The sequence below is a fragment of the Podarcis erhardii genome (genome assembly GCF_964252035.2).
Source record: "Podarcis erhardii genome assembly, chromosome: 2".
Classification (NCBI taxonomy): domain Eukaryota; kingdom Metazoa; phylum Chordata; class Lepidosauria; order Squamata; family Lacertidae; genus Podarcis; species Podarcis erhardii.
In genome coordinates, this window is record NC_138498.1 from 86,168,636 (window position 1) to 86,193,558 (window position 24,923).

Consider the following 24,923-nt stretch of genomic DNA (forward strand, 5'->3'; position numbering starts at 1 on the left):
GCCTCTTTAAACTTAACTCGGAATGCAGTTACTAAACCTTTATTGGCCCAAATTAGTAGCCTTCACATGCGACACACAAAGACATGTCAGACATTCTCAAATGCATTGTGTAAGAAAATGCCCTCCAGGCTGCTGGAAACTGAGTTTTGTGGTTTCCATGGGCATGAGTGTTAAGCAGCCATCTCCTTCGCAGGGTGGAGACAACTTTCAGTGCCTCTCTTGTACTTCGCCTGTTTGGAAAAACTGATGGATTTGGCAAGAGCAGTTAGATTCAAGCAACTCTGTTAAAGCCAGTTTTTATAAAGAGCAGCTTTTAACCATGGCTGAGCAATCGTACCATAACAAAAGAGCCACCAAGCAAGAGAGAATTTTGCTTCAGAGTTCTTCCCCCCCCCTCTTCTTTTATAGGTGAACGGAAGAGCCATTTATTTTCTAGCACAAAAGCTGGGCTTTTTGACACCTATTATAAAAAGCCAACTGCTTTGGTATTAATGAGAAGTTCTTTTTAAAGCTACCTCCCCCCCAATACCAGTTAGAAATTTTCAGCTGAACTTTTGCTGTAGCTAAAATGTGTGGATAGGATTTGCTCATCTTTTTCATTCTCTGCTCTGAGGAATTTCTAGGTCTAGTCTGGCTTGGTATAGCCATTGGGGTAGTGGATTATAACTCTTTGAGCAATTTCACACATTGTACAGCAACAAACTTGGGTTTGCCACTGTTCACCCTCAGCAGGGAGTCATAGCCAATTCCAATGCACATCCTCCCAAATGTCTGTTTGTTGCATTCTCACTGAATTTCCATCGAATTTCTTCACTGTTAACACAGGAAATTATTTACTGGACTCTGACTGGGGCTTTCTCTTCATTTGTAATATCTCCATTATAATCTTGCCCTTTCTTGAGGACTATAAAAGTGGAACAAGAGGAGAGGCTATTTTGCTGCTTTTCAGGGGTGCTCATTATCACTTAATTTATGGATGATGAAATTATGCCATTGGAATAATGTGCACAGTGATTTATTTGGCATGGGGTAGTTGTTTGCATTATGATGTTTGTATTCTGTGTTTTAATAAATATTTTACTTATGGATTTTATTTTTGCATGTCCTGAGGACAGTTGCATATCCTGAGACTTTTGAAATGGGGAGGATAGAAAACAAGTTAAATAAATAAAGTAGTCCTTTATCACTTTGCATACGTAACTGTAGCCCTAAGAAGTGAAACCAATAAAGTCACATACGGTACATTTCATTTCTCTAGCTTTTCATTGCTCACAAAATTGACATAGGTCTGCAGGAACGGGAGATGCAAGCTTATGTGCTGAAGAGGGGAGTGAACAGCTGTAAAAACATTGATTTTTTTTTTTTAATGGAATAGATCGTTGAAATTGTGGAAGCAGTGCTAGGAGAAAAGGAAGCAGCATTGCTGGGTGTCGATGTTTACATAGATCAGATGAGGATTCTTGCTGATGAGGACTCCTTATGGTCTAAAAATTAAAACATTTTTTTTTAATGCATATAATGGCAAATAGGAAGGAGAGAAAGGAAGGTGTCATTAACCAGTTAGAATTCCACAGGCATTATCTGTGCTTGTCATGGAACCAACTACCAAAAGTAAATGTACTTGTCTTGTTTTGACAAACTAGGTAAAATCTCAATGGATCATTGGAGATTTGGCAAAGTGTCACTTATTGTACAATTAGGTCAAGCCTTAAATTCATCTGATGCTGGCATTTAACACCATTATAAGCCAGTTGTGTCCATAGTACAGTATGGCAAGTAATTTATGTTGGAGGCATAAGGCCTGGAATCTGGAATGTTACATTTTGAGCTTACTTTAAGGCTGTGAAATTTTGGACTGACATGGTAAAGGAGATTGAAGTGATAACAAGGTATGTACAGTACTACTAATTGATCCTTTATTTTATTTGCGCTGATAAAGGATCAAACACCATTGGAATATAGGGAATTAGTTCAACAATTATTGACAGTTCTTAAACTGATCATCTTTTATAATTGGGAAAAATGAACTTAGCAACAGTGGAGGAATAGATATTTCAAGTATGAGATATTGTACATATCATTAAACTAAAGTGAGACAGAGAGGGAAGATAATCTGATGATCTCTTTGTGAACAAATTGAATGTGTTTATTAGCTATTGGTGCAATAAAGTACAGGACTGTGCAAACCCACACAGACTATTGGGTTTGTTGTGGCAAGCTGGTTTCAGTTTACAGTGGTGCCCCGCAAGACGAATGCCTCACAAGATGAAAAACTCGCTAGACGAAAGAGTTTTCCGTCTTTTGAGGTGCTTCGCAAGACGAATTTCCCTATGGGCTTGCTTCGCAAGACGAAACGCCGGGCGAGTTCTTGCGAGTTTTCCCCCTCCCCCCCTTTTTCTAAGCCGCTAATAGCCGCTAAGCCGCTAATAGCCGCTAAGCCGCTAAACCGCTAATAGCGCTAATCCGCTAAGCCGAAAGACGAAAAAACCGCAAGACGAAGAGACTCACGGAACGAATTAATTTCGTCTTGCGAGGCACCACTGTATATTTTTATGTATAGCTTTGTTCTTACTTCTTTTTTTTTTACATTATGGATAGTATCCTTGATGTATCTTTCAAGTCACAAATTTAGCAGTGAATTATTATTTTTAAGGACCAGGTAAGGCTTTAAAACTCCAGTTTTCACATTTGCACCTCTGTCCAGGATAAGTGCCACTAGCTTACTTTTATTTGTTTTTTATTAGGAAACATACTTGCTTCATATTCCCAGCCATACTATGCTCTGCAACATTCTTGCAGATGCTCTAAAAGGGAAGAAGCACTACTTGGAGGCTCATAAACTTCCATTTCCAAGTATGAATGCATTTTGCCACTCAGACATAACCAGGCTGGGTTTTGCTGTTACAGCTGTATGACAGGCTGACTCGGCCTGCTCCACTCACGGCTGGCCACTGCATGGGGAAGCTTACAGATTGCTTTAGGGTATGCTGGATAAATATTTAATCTGTTTCTCTGTTCTTTGAAAATTGCATTCCATATGTGGTTAGAGTTTATACTTACCCCTGTGGTACGACATATCGATTGCTGCTGCTACTTTCTCTCTCTTTTTATGGGATAGTTGCATTTTTCAGGAAAGCCAATTTCAAAGATGAAACTCCAACTTCATTCATATCTATCTATCTATCTATCTATCTATCTATCTATCTCCAGCAAAGTGTCTGCAATTCAATATTTGAGTTGTCATGTACTTTTTAATGTTCTTCCATGCAAGAACAGCAAAAAATAGGAAGTTGGAGTCTAAAGCACATGACTATTTTTTTTTTTAAATGGAAGGGTTGAATCTTATTTTATTTTATGCCGGATGGTTGCCTCCTGTCCCTTGAACTATGAAAAGGAATCAAATCAAAAGAGTTTGGTTGTCAAAAGTACGTATATGCACATGTCTACACCATCCCAGGGACCGTAATTTGCAAATTGTAGCATGGTGAGGTCAGAACCCTTAACAAACTAAAGTTCTCAGGATTCTTCCAGCGCCTTAAATGTATGGTGTGGATGTAACCCAAGTCTGATAGTGCTAGGTAAGTTACTTTCATGAATGCTATAACCCACAGAAACAGATGTTGGCAAAAGGAGAAAAGAGGATAAATGTTCTGAACAGTGTCAAACAGGAAGGCTGTTGCATAGTTTGGGAATAAGATCTAGTTACTGAGTCACTGAAATTTCTAAGTCTTTATGTGGTCAAGAACTGCAATAGCAAGACCCCAGTCTCCCACACTATTATTGCTCATTATCCATGTGATCTAGTTGAGATTCCTGCATTGTAGGGGGTTGGACTAAAAGACCCCCAGGGTTACTTTCAACTCTACAATTCTATGATTCAGTCTCCCTGCTGTTCTGCTACCCTTCTCATCCCATCTGTGCTGTCCCAGCCGCACCCTCTCTTTTCCTTAATGAGCCCTCAAGATCCTATCACTTTCCCCCAGCACTACCACTCCTTCTAGCCCTTGCACGACCCAAATATTTCCCTCTCCCTTCTCAGAAGCAGAGGTGGGTCTATCAGAGGGGATGAAACCATTGTGAACTGCTGCTCTTGGTAATTTGACCCGCCAGATATAAGAGAAAGTGCCGCTGCTTTTGCAGCTGTGTAGAAGCAGAGACATCACCTTGCCAACAAAGGTCCGTATAGTTAAAGCTATGGTTTGCCCAGTAGTGATGTATGAAAGTGAGAGCTAGACCATAAAGAAGGCTGATCGCTGAAGAATTGATGCTTTTGAATTATGGTGCTGAAGGAGACTCTTGAGAGTCCCATGGACTGCAAGATGATCAAACCTATCCATTCTTAAGAAAATCAGCCCTGAGTGCTCACTGGAAGGACAGATCCTGAAGCTTTGGCCACCTCAAGAGAAGAGAAGACTCCCTGGAAAAGATCCTGATGTTGGGAAAGATTGAGGGCACAAGGAGAAGGGGACGACAGAGGACAAGAGGCAGGAGGCAGTGGAAGACAGGAGTGCCTGGCGTGCTCTGGTCTATGGGGTCACGAAGAGTCGGACACGACTAAACAACAACAACAGAAGAGAGAGGGCAAAATCTCCGCTGCTTCCTGAACCTAGCATCCTTATCCTTGACATTTTCTTGGTACTCGACACTGCATGGCTACCTCCTCAGCAGTACCCTGCTATCCAGACAACAGTTTTCTTTATTTTTATCAGATCAATAGATGCTTGAAATCCAGACCAGTTAATTTTACCATTCCATGCATCAGTCTATGGCCACAGTCAGAAATAATTCCTACCCTGTAGGAATGAAAATCACGGGAGACGAGCAGTGGGTGTCACGAGAGGCTTCCCTTTACTACCCTTAACAGGTTATTCTCCTTATGATCCATCCTCTAAGTTCTCTTTGTACAGTTGCCAAGCTACTGGTTCTAAATCAGGGCCAGTTCTATAGGAGGAATTCCTTCCTGTTCTTGATGTGGGATTGCCTGAACACTGCTACAAAAGTGGCAAAAGAAGCACTATATGTGGGAGTGTTGCTTTCTTTCTCTCACTAAAGCAGTTAGGGCCCCAGGTGAGGGCTGTTTAAATGGCCAGGGAGTGGACCTGAAGGAAGCCTTCCCACTCCATCGGCTCCGCCCCCTGGCACAGCCCATGTCCAAGCCTACATCCCCATTCGCCAAACCAGGATGCAAGCCAGGATCCGGGTCCTGATAGGCAGCAGGGGCTTATGCCCCCGCCTCCTATCAGGAAGGGGCACTGAGGCTGTGATTCCCAGTGGAGCCTCTACCGTCCTGCAATGCCGCAGTACCAAAAGGGTGAGCGGACTTCTACAATCACATGGTACTCTTTGAGCTGCAGAAGTCATCAAATTTCCTCTTGTGTACTGAGAGCATCAGTTGGAGGTGCTGTTGAAACTGATGTTATTAATTCCAAAAAGATACTTTGCTAGCACTTTCTAGCGCTTTCTCTTCCGTCCTACCGCTATCTCCCATATGCTTGTCTTATTGTACAACACAGAAATAATAATGAGTAATGTTTATATGATTGCAGTAGATTAAAAGCATCGTATGGTTATGCATTGTCTTGATAGTTACTATTCGAAAACAGAAAGAACATAGCCCATTTCCCCATAAATCTATCTGGCTGATTTATATGTGTTCTGTTAAAGCAAGTTAATTTCATCATTGTTACAGTGGATCATATTTTCTCAGTCCAATCTAATAAGGATGGTACATTGCTGTTTTGCCAGTTCTTTGCTTGCATTATTTTTTAAAGCTGTTAATAAATGGACTGTCACCTCCACAAAACCTTAAAAGCACTATTTTAGGCTCAAGAAGTGTATAATGATCACCCATTTCTATGACGGTATTATAACTATATTCCAAAAAAACTGGATGATAAGGCACTATCAAAATATATCCATAAAATCTGCTCTTCTTACTCCACATCTCCAACAATTATTTGATATATTAAATTCAGCTTGTATGGTGTAACATACTATTGATACAGTATTTTGAAATCATTTCCCCTTAAATCTGCTTAAATCTGATGATACCAGCCTACATAGAATATGACTCTATAACCATTTCCATTCATCTATTCTTATTTTAGATCTAACATCCCTTTCTCGCTTTCTCATAAAATTACTGTTTGTTCTGTATCTCAAATCATAGAGTAGAATTTACCTATGGCCCCTTTCATGTTTACTTTATTTTATTAGTGTTCCATATTTTGTAAGTATAAAAGTTATTGCTCCCCTAATCTGAAAGAACTGATGGGTGTCTTGTTCCTCCCATTATTTTTGTAGTTTTCTCATAGGCAATAACATCTAACCCTGTGGTTTACCAATCTTTAAAAACTCCGGGTTTATGAATTCATTATAGAAAAATGAAGTTAATGGGAAAAGTCCTGGGCATACCGTTGCTTTAACTTAGACAATTATGCCTTCCCAATTGTCATTGTCATACCACAGCATATTTCTAAAATCTCTTTTTTCCAAGTAATGACTCTGCTTCTATGATTTTATCTGGAGAAAACCAGTCCTTTATTAAAGCTAATTTTATCGCTTGACAGTACTAAACTATATTTGGAATTCCCAGACCTTTTCTGTCTACCTTTTTATATAACATCTCCAATAATTTTGTTTTAAAGAGTTCTGTGTTACAGCCTCTTGTGCCTGGTAAAAATATTGGGCAAATGAATAGCTTAGAAGTGGCAATGGGGATTCATGAGAGAATGGGGATTCTATCATGCATCATAGAACCAAAATGTTGGCAGGGGTTGCAAGGCCTTGTGTGGTAGGAGTGTGTGGTTTAGGGACTTCTCCAAACAAACTGCTTATTGAGAGTTCATCCCAATTTACTTGCACAAAGCCTGAGCGAAGGTTATACAATATCTGCTCTTTGCTGAGCATTTGTTCTGATTTGTTTGCAGGGAGGTTATACACCTTCCCATCAGCTCATCATGATTCCAGACTTTTTAGTGCATTTCCCCATCACTTTTCTAACTGCAAAATGTGTGTTTTTTAAGTTGATTTGTTGCATCAGAGCCTTTAATCCACTTTTGTTGTGTAAACCTACATTTGTAGTATGCAGTTGAATCCCTCTCACAAAATAGTGACATTCTCTGGAGGCAACCTAGACCCGTGTGTCCCACATGCAAAGAAGGCATTCTGTAGCCCCAATAGCACCATATTACTCTGGCTCGGGAGTCATGTACACTGCAGCACATTCTTGGTTTGGAGCTAGCCATGCGGATTATGTAACTCCAATCCTGTGACAACTGGTTTTGGGGAGTATCCTCCCTTTCCCAACTCTATGAGTAAAAATCAAATGGAAAGACTTTGCTTTGGGTACTACTGCCATCAGAGTTGGAGCTGTTTCCCACCAGAGATAGGACCTTTTCAGTGGTGGCACTCAAACCATTCACTGTCCAGTTGAAGCCTGCAAAGCCCACCCAATTTAGGCCTATAGCAAAAACTCACTTTCCCATGTAGTATTTAAGTTGAGTCATCTGTGTAAACAATGTGTTGTTGCAGCCCCAATATTGCTGATGTTTTCCTTTCTCGTACTGTTTCTCTATAATTGTTTTTATAATGTTGATATTGCTGACTTGTTATTTTAAACCACATCAAGGGCCATATTGATGGAATAGCATAGAATAAAATTGATGGCTTATTGCACAATCATTTCAAAATAGCAAAATATCTGCCAATAAGCTGGGTAAGTGGGGGGGGGGATACATTGCAGGTACCCATGGGTCTCCTCTTAGTGGAAGTCAGACCACACAACACCAAGGGCAAGAGGCAGGTTTTAACCCTATTGTGTATGGCCATCTCTTTATATTTCCATTTGGGAGCAAATGGTAGGCATTCTGTAACAAAAGAACATAAAAGGGGTACTTAAGTCTTAGGAGCATCACTGATTCCAGTTTCTTGGGAGAACAAGTGGCGTAGGGAGGGGGACGGGCCACCCCAGGTTTCATCATGGGGGGTATGTGACAAATTATCAAGGAACAATTACTGCCCTGCTAGGGCGGTTCATAAAAACATTTTTTTAAAAAATGCCTGCTCCAAAGGTCTTATCTTACTACACTAGGGATTATATAGCTATATATGAAATTTCATGCATATCAGTTAATATCTTGACCCTCCTCCACAAACCCTTGTTCTTGCTTACTCCCACCCCAAAGCAACTCCCCACAAGGGACAACACCCTTTCTGCTGGCTAAAGGTGCAAAAAGGCTGGCTTCCTCATGAGGCAGGGGAAATCCAGCAGCTGTGGTGGAGGGCCAGGTGAACTGCTCACTTTCTCCACTGATGGCCTCTGGCTGCTGCTACCTCTGCAAGTGAAGCACCAGTTCACCACCACCACCTCAAGTTATCTGAAGCTGGTGCTTGCCCTTTCCTTTAGTGAAGAATACTAAATGTGACAATTGTGTCAGGCAAACACAGGCCACAGCTGTCAGCCCCTGGAGGCCCGGAGGTTTAGCCTGAGAATGAAAGAGCCGTAATAGAAGCATTGTGCTACCAGTCTGCAACAACTCTCTTGAAATCAGTAATATATGGGCAATGGCTTAGCAGTCAACCCACTTGGAAAACACAAGGCAGCTCTTGTCCACTGCATGTTCCTGAATGTTCATTTAAAGACAATAGCCTCTTAGGTCAAGCAAAGCTATAAACTGTAATTGACATAGAGATTCTAACGCAAAACAGCCTTGCTGAACCTCCCACTGCTGGATTTAATATTGCTGACAACTGGAGGACATCACTATTTGCGACACTAGGATATAATTGGAGAGGTAGAGGTGGAAAGGAGCTGAGCGGGCAGAATCACCAGAACAAAAAGATTGATTCCTCCCTGCCTTAATGTTATCATTAGATGCATATTAGCAGAATCAGCGCAGTTAATAAGCAAATAACTGTTTTACTGCTTTAATGGAAGAAAGAGTGTAGATTCCTGGCTGATGTCAGAGCAGGTTGGAAAAGGGATTTCAAGCAGAGTTTTCAAGCTACTTATAATGAGCTCTCTTAATGCTTCAGCCATATAGAATAATGGGAAGACAGCAATTACTAATAGCAAGGATGAGCCAATATTAAGCAGCAAATCAAGTACGAAAAATCATAGCTGCCTGCAGTCTCGACAGATCTCTGAACAGACTCCACCTCAGTGTCAAATGGACGCCATAGCTGCCTCTTCAGCCCAGCTCACTGTTTATGCAAACTTTGAAAACAATGAGACTTGAGAGCATGTAGCTGTGTGCTGATCTGCAGCCAGTATTGATGCCCACTGGCCTGAGCACCACTTGGGATTCTCAAATTGTAATATTTATATTGTAATATAAATAATTATTTTACAGACATTTCAGATAAATGCACAGTCTTGAAAGCAGCTGTCAGGGGCTGTGGTCACATTTTGTTCACTTTGCAGTACAAACACATACTGAGTTTTGTGAGTTCATGCATTTGGGAACCTCCAGCACTAGTTCAGGATCTTGTTTACATGCTGTTCCCCCAACCTCCAACTTTGGGCTACATTTTGCCATCCCTTTAAGGGCATAGGGCTGGAGGAAAGCTATCCCACATCTAAATAACAGGGGAAAAGGGACTATTCCAAGAACTCTCTAAAGCAAGTAACTTGAGAAGTTCAGTGTGCAAAGTCAGTTTTTCGTGATGATGAGATTTGAGGTTTGTCATTAGCCTTTCTTTCATCGTGGCAAACTTTTCTGTGGAAAACATCTCCCCTTTTCCTTCCAGTGCCAGTCCTGCCTTTCTGTAGATCAGGATAGGGCTCCAATTCCCATCATGATGGCATTTTTGACAGGGTGTTTATCATGGCAGTTCTGACGTACAAAAGGCCTTATTCAGAAACTGTATGATGATAAGTCAGTTAGTCATGCTGAATCTAATTGCTTCATTTACTTGATGCATGCCATCAGTACTCAGAATTTGTTCACCTACTAAGTTTCAGCTTTTTGTTTTTCAGATCTGAATGAAAATAAAAGATGAATAGAAGCCCACAAAGAATAGGCAGGTTAGGGCAAATCAGTATGTGAAATCCACCTGCAGACACACACAACTGTACACACAATTGCTGGGTTCAGAGTCCTTTCATTCTTAGCATGTGTATATCTTTTGCACCCAGCTCCAGGTGGCAAAACTTGAGATTTCATTTAAAAATAATGAACTAGAACCCACAAATCTGCTAATCCCTGTCCTATGTCACAGGATCTCTTCATAATCCTTAACTTGCTCCTTTGTGAGATTTTGAGCCCATCCAAACTTTTCCATGTGACATTTAACTACGTCCTGGCTAAGGTCACAGAAGCTGGATTGCAAACTGTTAAGTGCTACACACCAGCTCAGCCAGTCAATGCTATAGGCTGCACTGTCACAAGTGCAAAACATCCAGGGCCCCTTCACTCTGGTGTTTTATTGATGAAATAATTGTGCAATTATACTGAACTGTCCATACAACATTAGTTGTTCTGCAATGCTCCCTCAATGTCACCGCATGGTTGCCCTCTGCAAGGTACTCTTGCACTATAGCACAGCGAAAGTGGGAGAAAAGACACACACACACTTTGAATACTTGTTTTCCACAAAGTGACACAATTTAGGAGGAAGCTATGGGACATGCTCTGACTGGAAACAAAACAGTAGGTATACCCCAAAACTGTTGTGAGGGAAACCAGCATCGTGCGTAACTACCTTGATACTGTCGGAACCTGCGTTTGACCGAGCTGATAAAGCTCATCTTCCGGAATCCCCCTCTGACGTGATGAATGACCTGAGCCTTTGATGAGGCCTCCAGGCACGTTCCCCTTACGCAGAGAATCAAAGCAGCAGGCGGAAGTGATGAGATTTATAGCTACATCGCTATGCTTTATTTTCTAGCTAGACAGAAAAGAAATCATCCTCTCTCTGTGAGAGCAGAGAGCAACTGAAAAACAAAAGAACAGGAAACCAGTAACGTCACATCCGTCTCCCGTGAGACTTCCAACAGCCTGGAATGTCTCTGGAATGTAAACAGAGTCTTGTGACTCTAAAGCACTGCACAGTGGCAAACAGAAACTAACATCCTCCCCCTTTCTGTGAACACCACTGGGCAGTGTGTCAGTACAATCTCAGTACAAACCCAGTTTCTGTACATAGGTACAGGGTTGATCCTTCGAAACAACCTTGGACAATAAATCAGCAGGAATTTCATTACCTGGCGTGTAGGACACCATTATGAGTCCTTTTGTGCTGGTCCCGGGGGAAGGTACCGTGGGTGTAAGCAGAGTCCACACGAAGAGGGGCGAGGTCCAAGACGGGGAGCCGGGCGGGGAACAGGTACGCTGGAACAGGAGGCCGAGCTGGGAACTGGAACACCGGATAGTCAGGAACAGGAGGCCAAGCAGGGATCAGGAACACAGGAAGGTCCAAAGCCAACAACGACGTTGCTCCCGCAACCTGGGGCCAGGCTGACTGGGCTTTTATCCTCTTCTAAAGCCGGGGGCGGTCCCGGCCCCCAGGAGCCCCGCCTCCTCTGGCCTTAAGGCGAGCACTCCTCCTGGGGGCAACCAGTTCCCTTCGCCTCTCTGCCCTAAGCCTCTGCAGATCAGGAGAGGCCGAAGGGTTACTGGGCCCTGGAGGAGGCTCACCTGTGGCCACTGAGTCGTCAAGCCCCTCTGGGGCCAGAAGGGCTTCACCTGGGGCCAGCTCCTGATGCTCTGTCACAGGTGCAGGCTCGTCAGCATCTAGGCCTTGCCCCAGTTCAGCCGGCCCTGGAGGCGGGGACTCCTGTGCAGGCTGGGATTCCTCTGGTTCATCCTCTGAATCGGAATCCCAGGCCATCACACCATCCCCCCTCCCAGGCCCCCCCCTCAACCGAGGGTCCGGACCCGGCTTGCCGGGGTACGTCGCATGGAACTCTCGGAGGCAGGCAGGTGCGTGGACGTTGGCCGCTGGTTCCCAGGAACGGTCCTCCGGTCCATACCCCTTCCAGTCAATGAGATACTGCAGCTTTCCCCTGCGGTATCGGGAGTCCAGGATGCGTTCCACCTCATACTCAGGCTCTCCCTGAACCAACACTGGCTGCGGACGGGGACGGTTCGGGTGGAACTCGTCGGGTGGGGCCACCGGACTCAGCAGGGACCTGTGGAAGACCGGGTGAACCTTCAGGGTTGCGGGTAACCGGAGACGGAATGCTACAGGAGAGACTTGGTCCACGATAGGGAACGGGCCGGTGAAGCGGGCGTCCAACTTCCGCGAAGGTCGAGAGGGGTGGAGGTGGCGAGTGGAGAGCCAAACCAGGTCACCGACGCGAAGTTCCGGCCCCACCTGGCGGTGGCGGTCGGCCTGGGCTTTGTACGCTTCCTTGGCCTGGTGCAGTTGCTCCACCAAAAGCTGTTGCTGGGACTGGAGCTCTTGAAGCCACTCCGTCACCGCCGGGACCGCGGATGCCGGCAGCACATCTGGAAACAGCCGTGCATGATAACCGTAACTGGCCTGGAACGGGGTCTGCTGGGTGGACGCATTCACCGCGTTATTGTAGGCGAACTCCGCCAATGCCAGGTGGTCGACCCAGTCATCCTGCTGGTAGCTGCAGTAACACCGGAGGTACTGCTCCAGCACCGCGTTCGCCCGTTCCGTCTGGCCATCGGTCTGTGGGTGGTAGGCTGACGAGAGGCAGACCTCTGTCCCGAGGGTCTGGTGTAATGCTCGCCAGAACCGGGATGTGAACTGAACGCCCCGGTCGGACACCACGCGCTCTGGTAGGCCATGCAGGCGGAAGACATGCTGAAGGTACAGCTGAGCGGTTTCCTTGGCTGTGGGTACAGATGGGCAGGGGGTGCAGTGCACCATCTTGGTGAAATGGTCGGAGAACACTAGAAGGCAGGTACAGCCACGAGACGGGGGTAAGTCCACTACAAAGTCCAACGAAACCGTGTGCCAAGGGCGCGGTGGAACTGGCAATGGCTGAAGTAGGCCGGGGGGTCGCCCGGTAGGACCCTTGGCGCGCCGGCAGACATCACAACCAGCAACGTAGCGAGCCACGTCGGCCTTCAGGCGGGGCCACCAAAACTCATGACTGACCAGATGGGTGGTCCGATACCGTCCAAAGTGCCCCGCTGCTGGGGCATCATGGGCCATCCGGAGAACCTCCAGCCGCAGTGGCCCTGGCGGGATGTACAGACGGCCGTGGTGCAGCAGAAGGCCCTGATGCAGGACCAGCCCCGGACACTGTGGGCTGGACCCTTCAGCCAGCTCCCGGAGTCGTTCCTGGGCCCAAGCGTCGACCCGCTGCTGTTCCCGCACCCGAGCCTGCAGTGGTTCCGCCTCCTGGGTGGCCAGGAACGCAGCTGGAGGTAGGATCGTGGTGGGTTCTGCTTGCTGTACCGTGTCTGCGTTGTCTTCGGGTTTCCGGGACAGGGCATCTGCCTTCTGGTTCTGAGAGCTAGGGATATAGCGGATCCGGAACTGGAACCGGGAAAAGAACAACGCCCACCGGATCTGTCTTTGGTTCAGCTTGCGGGTGGTCTGGAGGTACTCCAGATTCCGGTGGTCGGTTCTCACCTCCACCGGATGTCGTGCCCCCTCAAGATGGTGGCGCCAGACCTCAAAGGCCACCTTGATGGCCAGTAGTTCCCGCTCCCACACAGTATAGTTACGCTCCGCTGGTAGGAGCTGGCGGGAATAGAAGGCACAGGGCAAGAGTGGCGCTTCAGGTCCATTCCGTTGAGACAAGACGGCACCGAGAGCCGTACTGGAGGCGTCGGTCTCCACCACAAAGGGTCGAGAGGGGTCAGGATGTTGTAAGATCGGCGCCCTCTGGAAACAGGCCTTCAACCGCTGGAACGCCTCCTCTGCCTCCTCGTCCCAGGAAAACGGCGTCTTTGGGCGCAGTAGCCGGGTCAACTGGGTGGTGCGATGAGCATAATCTGCGATGAAGGTCCGGTAGTAGTTGGCGAACCCCAGGAAACGCTGTAGGTCCTTGCGGTTCCGGGGTGCCGCCCATTCTCGAACCGCTGCCACCTTCCCAGGGTCCATCTGCACCCCATCTGGAGAGAGCCGGTGACCAAGGAAGTCCACAGTCCGCTGATGGAACTCGCACTTGCTGAGCTTTGCGTACAAACGGTGCTCACGCAAGCGCTGCAGCACGGTCCGGACATGTCCCTCATGGCGAGCCGGGTCACGGGAGTAAACCAGTATGTCATCCAAGTACACCACCACGTACTTGTCTAACAGATCCTGGAACACGTGGTTGATGTAGCGTTGGAACACAGCAGGCGCGTTGCATAAACCAAAAGGCATAACCAAGTATTCGAACTGCCCGTACCGGGTCCCAAACGCTGTCTTCCACTCATCCCCGGCTCGGATCCGAATCAAGTTGTAGGCCCCCCGGAGGTCCAGCTTGGTGAACACCTGTGCCCCTTGCACCCGCTCCAGCAACTCCGAAATAAGGGGCAAGGGGTACCGGTCTGGGATGGTGATTTTGTTCAGGGCTCGGTAATCATGGCAAGGACGGAGTTCCCCACATTTCTTCTTAACAAAGAGCACTGGTGCCGCAGTAGGCGAGGTGGAAGGCCTAATGAACCCACGCTCCAGGTTCTTGCGCAAGAAGTCCTGCAAAGCCTCGCGCTCTGGCTCTGTTAGAGAGTATAAGCGACTCACCGGTAGGGGCGCTCCGGGCTGGAGGTCTATGCCGCAGTCAAAAGACCGATGCGGCGGCAGCTGGTCTGCCCCCCGTTCCTCGAACACGTCTTGGTAGTCCCGGTACACGGCTGGGAGCGTGGGTGCTGCCTCCTCCGTGGGTGCGGCCGCTAGCATCTGCGACTGAGCATGGGAACATGGATCTGGGAAGTGTACGGTCCGTTTGACCCAGTCAATTTGAACGTTGTGAGCCTCTAGCCAGTCCATTCCGAGCACCAGGGGGAACCGGGGCATGGAGGCAATGTCCAAGGTTCGCACCTCCCGGTGCTGCTGGAGACACAGGACCAAGGGCTGGGTCTCCCGAGTGACGGCACCCAAACGCAGGAGCCGTCCGTCAATTGCCTCCACCTGTACCGGTTCTGGCTTGTTCTGAAGTGGCACCTGATGATGAGCGGCAAAGGCAGCGTCCATATAGGAGCGGGTTGCCCCCGAATCTACCAAAGCGTGGGTAAGAATCCAGGGCCCACCTGGAGGGTAGAGACGCACCGGTACCATGAGATGTCGCAATTCTACTGGTGAGGGCCCTTCTTGCATGGTTTGGGACCCCACGTTGCTAGGGCCTTCGGCTACCGAGGTTGGCGGTTTCCCTGCGACTGGTAGCTTCTCGGGACAGGAACGGGCGTAATGTCCACCCCCACCGCAGTAAAGGCACAGGTTCCCCTCCCGACGCCGCGACTTCTCCGAGGGGGAGAGCCGAGGTCGCGCAGCCCCGAGCGGCGTTGGCTCGACTGGCAACTCGGCTGTGGGCGTGGACCTGCTGGGAAGGACTGGCGCCAGGAGTCGGGAGTGCTGGCGGTCCCGGGTCTGGCGACGGTCCTCCAACCGATCATCTATCTGCAGGCTCCGCTGAATGAGGGTATCCAGTGTGGTGGGACGATCCATCATGGCCAACTGGTCTAGTATCTCGTCCGACAGTCCCTCAAGATACTGGTCCCGTAGTGCAGAGTCATTCCAAGACAAGTCTTGTGCCAACAGCCGAAATTCTGTGGCGTAGGCGGCGGCTGTGGACTTGTCCTGTCTCAACCGACGAATCGCCCGATTGGCTTGGCTCTCCTTCAGTGGGTTACCAAACGCAGTCTCTAAGTGGTTACAAAACCCCACATAGTCCGTTAGCAAAGGAGAGTCTTGCCGGAGCAGTGGCAAAGCCCACTTGGCCGCCTGGTCCTTTAACAAACTGATTAAAAAATGCACCTTGGTGCGGTCGTCAGGGAAGTTCCGGGCTCGCCCCTGAATGTACAACTTGGCCTGGGCGAGGAACATGGGAAAACTGGCCTGGGTCCCATCAAATTTCTCTGGCAAGGCCACTGGGTACTTGTCTGGAGCTAGGGCGTCGGCCCCAGGATCTGGAAAGGCTTCCAACCGCTGCTGAAGCGCCGCAACCACATCGCTTAGCTGCTGAACGGTGTGGGTCAAGGCCTGGTTTTCCTGGGCCAATGCCACCAGCGCAGCCGCCTGGTCAGCCATGGCCTCTGGCTTTTCCCGAACGCACCCCAACGAAGGGGGAGTGCGGGTGGGGCGGGAGCAAACTGTGCTGGTCCCGGGGGAAGGTACCGTGGGTGTAAGCAGAGTCCACACGAAGAGGGGCGAGGTCCAAGACGGGGAGCCGGGCGGGGAACAGGTATGCTGGAACAGGAGGCCGAGCTGGGAACTGGAACACTGGATAGTCAGGAACAGGAGGCCAAGCAGGGATCAGGAACACAGGAAGGTCCAAAGCCAACAACGACGTTGCTCCCGCAACCTGGGGCCAGGCTGACTGGGCTTTTATTCTCTTCTAAGGCCGGGGGCGGTCCCGGCCCCCAGGAGCCCCGCCTCCTCTGGCCTTAAGGCGAGCACTCCTCCTGGGGGCAACCAGTTCCCTTCGCCTCTCTGCCCTAAGCCTCTGCAGATCAGGAGAGGCCGAAGGGTTACTGGGCCCTGGAGGAGGCTCACCTGTGGCCACTGAGTCGTCAAGCCCCTCTGGGGCCAGAAGGGCTTCACCTGGGGCCAGCTCCTGATGCTCTGTCACAGGTGCAGGCTCATCAGCATCTAGGCCTTGCCCCAGTTCAGCCGGCCCTGGAGGCGGGGACTCCTGTGCAGGCTGGGATTCCTCTGGTTCATCCTCTGAATCGGAATCCCAGGCCATCACACCTTTCTGAAAACATTCTCCAGCATGTTGCAGCTTCAATTGCAAGTGCTTTGTGCTTTGCTTACAACCTTCCGAAGTCAGCAAAGCCAAACATGCTTTGTTATCCTGATAAACCTGGATTGGACACTTTACAGGAATTCTCATGTCTTTACACAATTGTAACAACCATTCACAATCCACGAGTGAATAAGACAGTGCATTCAGTTCAGCTTCACAAGAACATAAGCTTACTGTTGTTGGCTTCTTGCACGACCAATCAAATAGACCCTGGTTGTACATGTAGCAAACTCCAGACATGCTTTTCCTGTCTATAGTGTCACTTCCAAAACTCGGGGACTTCCGGGTTAGCGCCTCCGGCAATGGCGGAGCTCCTCCGAACGGGAGGAACTTGCTCCATGAAAAGTAGGGTGTGAACCGCCACGGCGAAGGCGGAGACCCACTGAAATCACAGGCGGAAGAAGCCTGTGAACTTGGGATTCGGCTGGCACCCTTTGCGCCTCCCCTACTCACGGGGAAACCCTGTTTTGGGGGATCCGGAGCGACGTGGGGTGAGCGGCGTGGTGCTTTGAATCGACCGCTTCTTTCACGGAGTGAAGCCGCATTGCTGCTGCCGGAGAGCGCTGACTTTTTCCTGTGGACAATTGGACTTTAAACAACAACCCGTGAGTAGTACGGAAAATTGGATCTTTAAATACCTTAATTTGACACCGAACGGGGAAGGTTCAAAACAGGAAGTCTGCCTTCCCCTTTTGTAAATAGACTGAAGCAAAGAGCTTACAAGTTAAGGTCTTGGAAAGCCTTATGTAAAGGATTAAACTTCCATCGATTGAAATTATTCGACCCCCCTTGGGAGCAGGAGAAGAGGGGGAAAATTTTGGACTGTGTATCCTGCAGGAGAGAGTGATTAGAATTAAATTCCCACTGCTCTGAACCTGGGAACGGACTGACAGTGATTGACGTTTTGGGAGAGTTCATTGACAGCGAAGAGAACGGATGTTGACAGTCGGTTGAATAAGAGAAATATATTGTTTCCATTGTCCGCTTCTGCGTTTAAAAGGGAGGAAAAGTAACTGAAAATTGAAACTAACTTTACATTTTGAACTTTCTCTGAAAGGATTGATACAAGTGGAGACTGTTTCCCTCTAGAGGGAGCTTTTGAAACTGTTACAAGAGTGGAGCTGGGGAATCTCCAGCTGCTTGATAAGAAGTGTGGGAACTAGAGATTGACCTTGGACATTCGAGAATGTCGACAGGAGAAGCCTTAGTAACTGCATTTTGCAAGATAAATTATCTGCTGGAACAGCTTCATGAAAAATTGGATGCTATGATTACTAAAACTGACATCTTGGGACCAAAAGTGAGCACCAATATAGAAATTACTCAGGATTTGACACAGGAATCTATTTTAGCAGGACATATTGCTGAAAAGGAGAAGGAGAAAGCTGCTGTGGTCAAACCTAAAGCAATACAAGGGGGAGTCTTAGTCTCACAGAGGCAAATAGAAGACTATAAGTTGAGGCCCTTTATGATTGAAACTAGAAAAAGTCAGACTTTGAAGATCGGAGCCTGGCCTGGACTGGAAGAGGAAAGTTGGAAAGATCCCTCTGTGCAGGGGTTAACTGACTTTTGGAATATGGACTTGGGTCAAGAGGAGATTGGAGTTGGAGGAATTTTGAAATATGCCCTGAAATACTTTATGGATTCTAGTTTTAATTGTGGAAATTTGGCTGTCCTGTCGAGAGGGAGTGGAGGTGTCGTTGGATTGGAGTTTCCTCGAGTTCCGCTCTTTAGCATCAAAGAATATGAAGAAGAACTGCAGAAGAGATATGGAAAAGAGTTAAGAGCCTCGAACATAGGATCTCCAGGTTGATGGACTGTATGGAGTGGACGGAAGGGTCTGTCAGAGCCCGAGACCGGGGAGAGGAGATGGTGGAAGAAGATTGGAAGATTTAAAGTCTATATATAGAAATATTGTAAAATTAATGAGTGACAGGAAAATGTTGGAATGAATGTTTATGGCCTTAGTAGAAATGTTATAAGGAGTTAAGCTTAAATAAGTATACTAATTTTAATGGAAATAAGATTAAAAATATGTTAAGACATTTATATGATAGAAAATGGAGAAAGATGGAAAGGAATTGCTAAAACAATTAATGGAAGTGGAATACAAAGTGGGAGGTGAGAGGAGGTCGATGATATAAGGGAATGAAAGTTAGAATATGGAAAAGGTATGATGTATGTTTTTTAAAAAATTGTTTTTGTTTTGTTTTGTTCAAGTTCATTGTGTTGGGTGATGTGTTGGGGTTGTGTATTGTATTGTTTTATTTTTTCTTGTTCGTGTTCTTTTTTCCTTTTCTCTCTTTTTCCTTTTTAAAAAGTAATAAATATTATTTAAAAAACAAAAAAACAAAACTCACATCAGCAAATATCTCAAGACCGCCAGACTTCTGATTGTTAAATCTCAGTCTGTAGTGCATAGTGCCTTTCAAATAGTGTGCTATGCATTTCAGAGCTTTCCAATCCTTAACAGTAGGATTGTTGACATGCGTTGAGCTTTCGCTGTCTATATTCCCTCTTCACGTGGCCTAGACGTCCACATGAGTAGCATTTCACTGCCTTTAAAGCTTTGGTGCCATCTGACAGATACCACCATGAGCACAAATCATCCTGAACGCACAATAAAAAGAATGCCTGGAGGGGCCCACAAGATTTACCACAGAAATACAGCGATGTATTATTACCATCACCAGTGTTCTGAGCTGTACAGTTCCAGGCCTCTTGAGAACGCATGAATATGTCTGTCATTTTTATTTTTTTAAAGAATGGCAGTGGGAAGAAGGGTTAGTTTTGAATAGAATCCAGAACACAGAGCTTTAAAATGAAGTGAGATAGCAACTCAAACCTAGCCCAGCTGGAACTACTGCCACATAAAAGATGGATGCATGTTTTGTGGTGTTCCTAAGCAGAGAATCTGGGAAGTAATTAACCTGACTTGACATTCATTAGTGCTAGATAATGTATCTGTCTGCCGGCGTTTTCCTTGTGAAAGGAACTGTGGCAACAGCAGCTGTGTCAGGTGGGAATACATGTTTGATGTACTTAAGACCTAGGTGTATTTGGCAGCCGGGGGGTGGGCAGAGAAAGAAAACCGAACAGCCACAGTATGAGAAGACTGCATGCCTGAAGCCGCCTGACAAAATATTTTTAACCAACCGTATCCAAGTATGCTGATGAGTTAGGAAGCGAAGGATGCCGATTGGTTCAACAGCTGCTACTATGACAATGAAAAATGCATGCTTAGCGTGCTGGTGTGTGTGAGTGAGGCTGGCCTTGTGAGACAGGGACCAGATTTTACCCAAGTGGGACAGTATTATTCTCACTATTTGGGAACATGAAATCTCTCTCGGGACTTTAATAGTAATGATAAGATAATCCTGTTCTGTGCTTCCTTAGTGCTTATTCTCCTGTAAGCTCCATGAATATATGAAAACAAAGAAAGCAGCCGTGCGCTGTATCAAGGATAGGGAACAGTACACATTGCACACTAGAGGGGAAGTCTGGCCAAGGGCATTGCTGTTTTTAGTTTTGGCAGCTGTGAAGATCCACATATAGAAGCTGAAGGGCAGGCAAGCATTCAGATTTTTTCAACATTCTGGTGTAAACACACCAATGCTCACTACACAGGCCTGGGATGAGAGCAGCAAATGGCACCCACTACTCCAGTAAAGCTGTATAGAACACACATCTCCCTGTGCATCCCCCCCCCAAAAAAAATTCAATTCTGGGTTTTTGTCGCATTCAGCAGGTAAACAAGTAGAGGAAGTTCTTGCTTAATTGGATACAGCCCATATTAAATTAAATATCTATCAATCGGCTGCCCTTTCATGAAACCCAAAATCAGCTGTATAAGGCTTACCCTGGCTAATACTAGGGCCAGCCCTACATACATGATGGATGGCTGCGGAGCCATGTTCTCAAGGCCACATCAGGTGAAATAATATAAACTACAGGGTGGGGTCTCATTTAAGAGGCACTAGGAGAAAGCTGAACCACAGATATTGCTGGGAACTCTGTTATACCAACATTCTCATTTTTTCTGCCTAGATTTGTGTGTGTGTGTGTGTGTGTGTGTGTGTGTGTGTGTGTGTGTGTGTTTGAGTGTTTGAGTGTTTGAATATATGAATTGTAGAGTTGGAAGGGACCCCATGGATCATCTAGTTCAACCTCCTGCAATGCAGGAATCTTTTGCCCAAATGGGGGGGTCGAAACTATGAACCTGAGATTAAAATTCTCCTGCTGTACCAACTTTAGAAAAGTAGCCAGCAGCATGAAAAACAAACACCAGCCAGGACATGGGCAACATACAGAGGGTTGAAAAGCTTGGGAAAATAAAAACACCCTTCAGGTTTGGTTCCAAGGGAACAGGCGACATGGTGCTCAGTTTATTCATGTATCAGAAGAATGAAGGGATTATAAAACCTGGTCAGGATCCAACTTGTATCTCTTAGGATGATGGAATTTGTATTCAGATGCCTTGGTGGCCCCTAATGCATATTACAAAAACAGCCACATTCTCTTTGGATTTAACCAGTACCTGCTCCACGAAATCCCCCACAGACATAGAGCTTCCGTTCCACGGCACCAGCAGAGGTAGAGTTAGTTCTCAAGGAGAGGAGAGGATAGGGAATGGGAGGACCATCTCTCCAAAAATTCCTTTCAGGGTTATAGATCTCCACTGCATCAAGACATTGCCGTGACTGTCCTCTGTCTCGACCAAGACAGCCAATCCCACCTGTAGACAGAGAAAGGCAAACAGACAGAGACATACATTAATGATAGCAGAAAACATGGAGGAATGCATTGCCACTAATGGCTCTTCATAGCAGCTGTGTACACAAGGCTGGTTAAAGTTGATTTGATTGATGTGATATGTGCATGTCTTACACGTCATCCACACAACATTATCCTCATCCAAGTGTTACCGTACACTCCCCATACATTTAATTCATATTTTCCTGATCTATGGATAATGAGGTGCTGGGGAGGGGGGGAATCCAATATAAAATTGCATGTTACCCAACTGGATGTACTGCATTGTATGGTGTGTGTGTTTTTAACATTTGTATGGTGACATTTTGCTGAGTGTCTTCTATGAACACACCCCATACTTGCTGAGTGAGGTGCTCCTTTGTGGCTGCTGATATGGCTGAGAGTAACACACACAGACATACACTCTCTCTTTTTTAATCTGTTGTTTTTGTGCAAGTCGGGTATATTGGAAAACTTGTATGTCAAAAATATTATTTAAAAAATTGTCCATCAACACCTGGAGGACTCCAGGTTATTTATTCTGTCCTATGTGCATATAAATAGGAGAAGAGAGGACTAAATGGTTTTGGTGTGCTGGAGAAACTTAAACTGTTGCTCACCCCTTAAAAAAACCAGGCTGGATGTGCATTCCATAGCAAGAGAGGCAAAGCACTGCACACACCTTCTAAAGAATTAAGGATGGACAAGTGAATATATGAATGAATAAAGAAATGGTCACAAGGTGGTGTGGTATACCTTGCTGCTCTTTGCCCCTTCCTTTTTCAGAATTATGGCTGGACACACCACACACACACACACACACACAGAATAATAAATTTGTCTATTGCACTGGCAGAACCACATTCCTCATTTCCGCAACCAAAGCAAGGAATGTAGTATCTGGGGAGAAGCGTCTCGTTTTCCAAGGTAAAAAATATTTTAGTTTGAGTGCTGGGAAAATATGATATCCCCACAGCAGAAGTGAACTGACCCCTGAAGGAAGAATGTGGACTGTGTGCAACAGATAAGAAACAAATGCAGACTTTCTGTGCGAGCACACACACAAATGGATCAGGTGGAAATGCCCCTATTCAGATACCTCTTAATTAAACAAAACATGAATTCACTGCCTCTTTGAAAGAGAATTCCCACAACTCTTTATCAAAGCCAGATGTGGCAAGAAGTACATTTTGAACAGGCCAATATATTTTACTAGGATGTGGCTGCAGTGGTTGTGCTCAAGTTATAAACAGCCAGCTCAAATGGTGCATGGTTCATATTGGGCAAGATGCTCAAAAGTTAAGCATTTTTAGTCCGATTGAAGCCAACACAACTTAGGCTGTGTTCACTCTCCTGTTTACTGTGCAATGGAGAAGGAGGAGAGGACAGAGGGTGGAGAAAGAGATGTAAATGGAGTGGAACCCTTTTCCCTATCCTCTGGACCCTCTGGGAAATTCAACAAATTTGCTGTACCCGGAACTGGGTGTGGGGAGTCCAGCTGAGTAGGATACAACCAGAGGAAGTCCTGTCCACCTTGGGCATGAGCATGAAAAGCAAGTCTAGAGTGAGAGACTAGGGTGATGTCCCCTGTTTCCAGGAACTTCTATTGTGAGACTTTGGTGGGTGAGCTAAAGGTTTGCTTGGTCCCTGGGTGAGAACTCAGAGGCTGAGAGGGAGGGTAGGTCAGAAGGAAAATGAATTGATATTGATTTATATATATATAAGTAACTTTGTATAAATATATTTTACTATGTAATTGTGTAATATTTGCTTCAAGTTGTCTGTTGTTGCTTCGATTTTAGAAATATTTTAATATATTAAGCAGTATAGAAATTAAATAATCAAAATAATTCATCCCTCAGTGTGTTCCCAGGGCTGGGTTTTTATTCTGTGTTCACAAAACATTATCCAAAATGTTTTATATATCCTCTGTTATGTTGTAAAGTACTACTGTTCGATGCATTATTTTTTTAAACAAGCTTCACACTGATTCAAGTCCTTAAGCCATTTCCAATTCATCTCTAGCTGAGGTACAAAAACCTTTAAATAGGGTAAAGACGTAACTGTCTCCTCGGTGCCCCTGGTGTGTACATAAATAGAAATGAATCTGACACTAATGAAGTTGTGCGGATGTGAACAGCTAGAAGCAAAGACCTGGAAATGCACAGGGTGAGATGAGGGATTCACTGCATGGTCATGTGAATACACCGTTAGTTGAATGCTGCATTGCTTCCTCCGTATTTAGATCACAGGTGCTTTTCTACCACTCCTTCCCTGCTTTAAAACCAGAATGGGAAGTTTTCCTTCATCTGTGAAGTTCTGTGACTTGTGTAGGTCAAGGTTCTAGGAATGGCTCAGAGGTTTCTGAATGTCCTCAGAAGCAGAGCCATGTACCTCTCTGCGGGATCTTGCATTAAATAGATGGGGGTGACCTGCCATACCTATGATCACAAGCACACATCCCGGGGCCAGTATTTCTTTGTAGGGCCAGAGCTCTGATGCACACATGGAACTCCTCACATTCAAACCAATGGATGAGAGAGCTCAGTGGGCTTAAAGGAAATCATGCCTATAACTGCCAGTTCTGTTGAAGAGAATGGGTCAGCTTGCTGAAGCACGCACAGGCTTCTGAATGTGGTATATAAGCAATCAAAGCTCGCATGTATTTGCTGTTGGGGCTAAAAACTCACTTCATGTACCAAGAGGCATGCAGTGTTTACTTAACACAGAATGAAATGTTAACATATCTGAAAGTGGATGTTTGCACAAAAGCACATTAATTTTAAATGGGGGGTATCTGGCTGAGTGACGAGTCTGGTATTAAAGCACTATTTGGCCTTGGATGATTGGGCGGAGGAAATCTGTATCTGAATGTGTAACTATTTTCAGCCTTTGGATGGAGGCCATGTTTAAAAGATGCTAGCATATTACCCAATAAGGAATGCACAATAAATTATATTGCTAGCTGAGCACTGCAAATGTGCACGTACTTACGGTGGAATAAATATTTCCCCCACAAAAGTCAACAGCAAAACTTTTAACTAATCATATGAGTTGGGATCAATCCTCTGCACAATTGCCTGGGAGTAAGTTCCACTGAATATAACGGGGCTTACTTCCAATAAATATCCACAGGATTGCTCTGCACATATGCTGATATGGAGGCATAAATAACCTTGAAGTTTGGTAGTCTCTTCCTTCACATGGTTTGCTACTTGAATCCACACAGCCTAAAGTCCTCAGGGAGTGTAACAATGCACTCATTCCAGCCAGATTGCAAATGGGAGCTTTCCTTCCA

At 46.0% G+C, this 24,923-nt stretch overlaps 2 protein-coding genes and 1 long non-coding RNA gene across 4 annotated transcripts in view; 1 reads left to right on the forward strand and 2 right to left on the reverse strand.

Moving 5' to 3' along the window:
• The window catches only part of KBTBD12 (kelch repeat and BTB domain containing 12), a 60,378-nt gene that overhangs the window by 3,868 nt on the left and 31,587 nt on the right, over positions 1-24,923 (reverse strand). The window contains exon 5 of the mRNA XM_081851005.1: positions 21,411-21,608. Coding sequence (XP_081707131.1) covers positions 21,411-21,608 — 198 coding nt within the window. The remainder of the gene's footprint in view (positions 1-21,410; positions 21,609-24,923) is intronic.
• MGLL (monoglyceride lipase) overlaps positions 1-24,923 on the forward strand; it is a 163,097-nt gene that overhangs the window by 1,733 nt on the left and 136,441 nt on the right. The window lies entirely within an intron of this gene.
• Positions 1,245-4,789, reverse strand: LOC309335793. 2 transcript variants are annotated; one of them, XR_014153731.1, is made up of 3 exons: positions 4,658-4,789; positions 3,061-3,218; positions 1,245-1,484 (listed from the first exon to the last, which is right to left on the reverse strand). It is a non-coding gene; the product is annotated as an uncharacterized lncRNA (long non-coding RNA). The 2 variants fall into 2 exon arrangements; XR_014153732.1 differs by lacking the exon at positions 4,658-4,789 and having other exon boundaries at positions 3,061-4,229.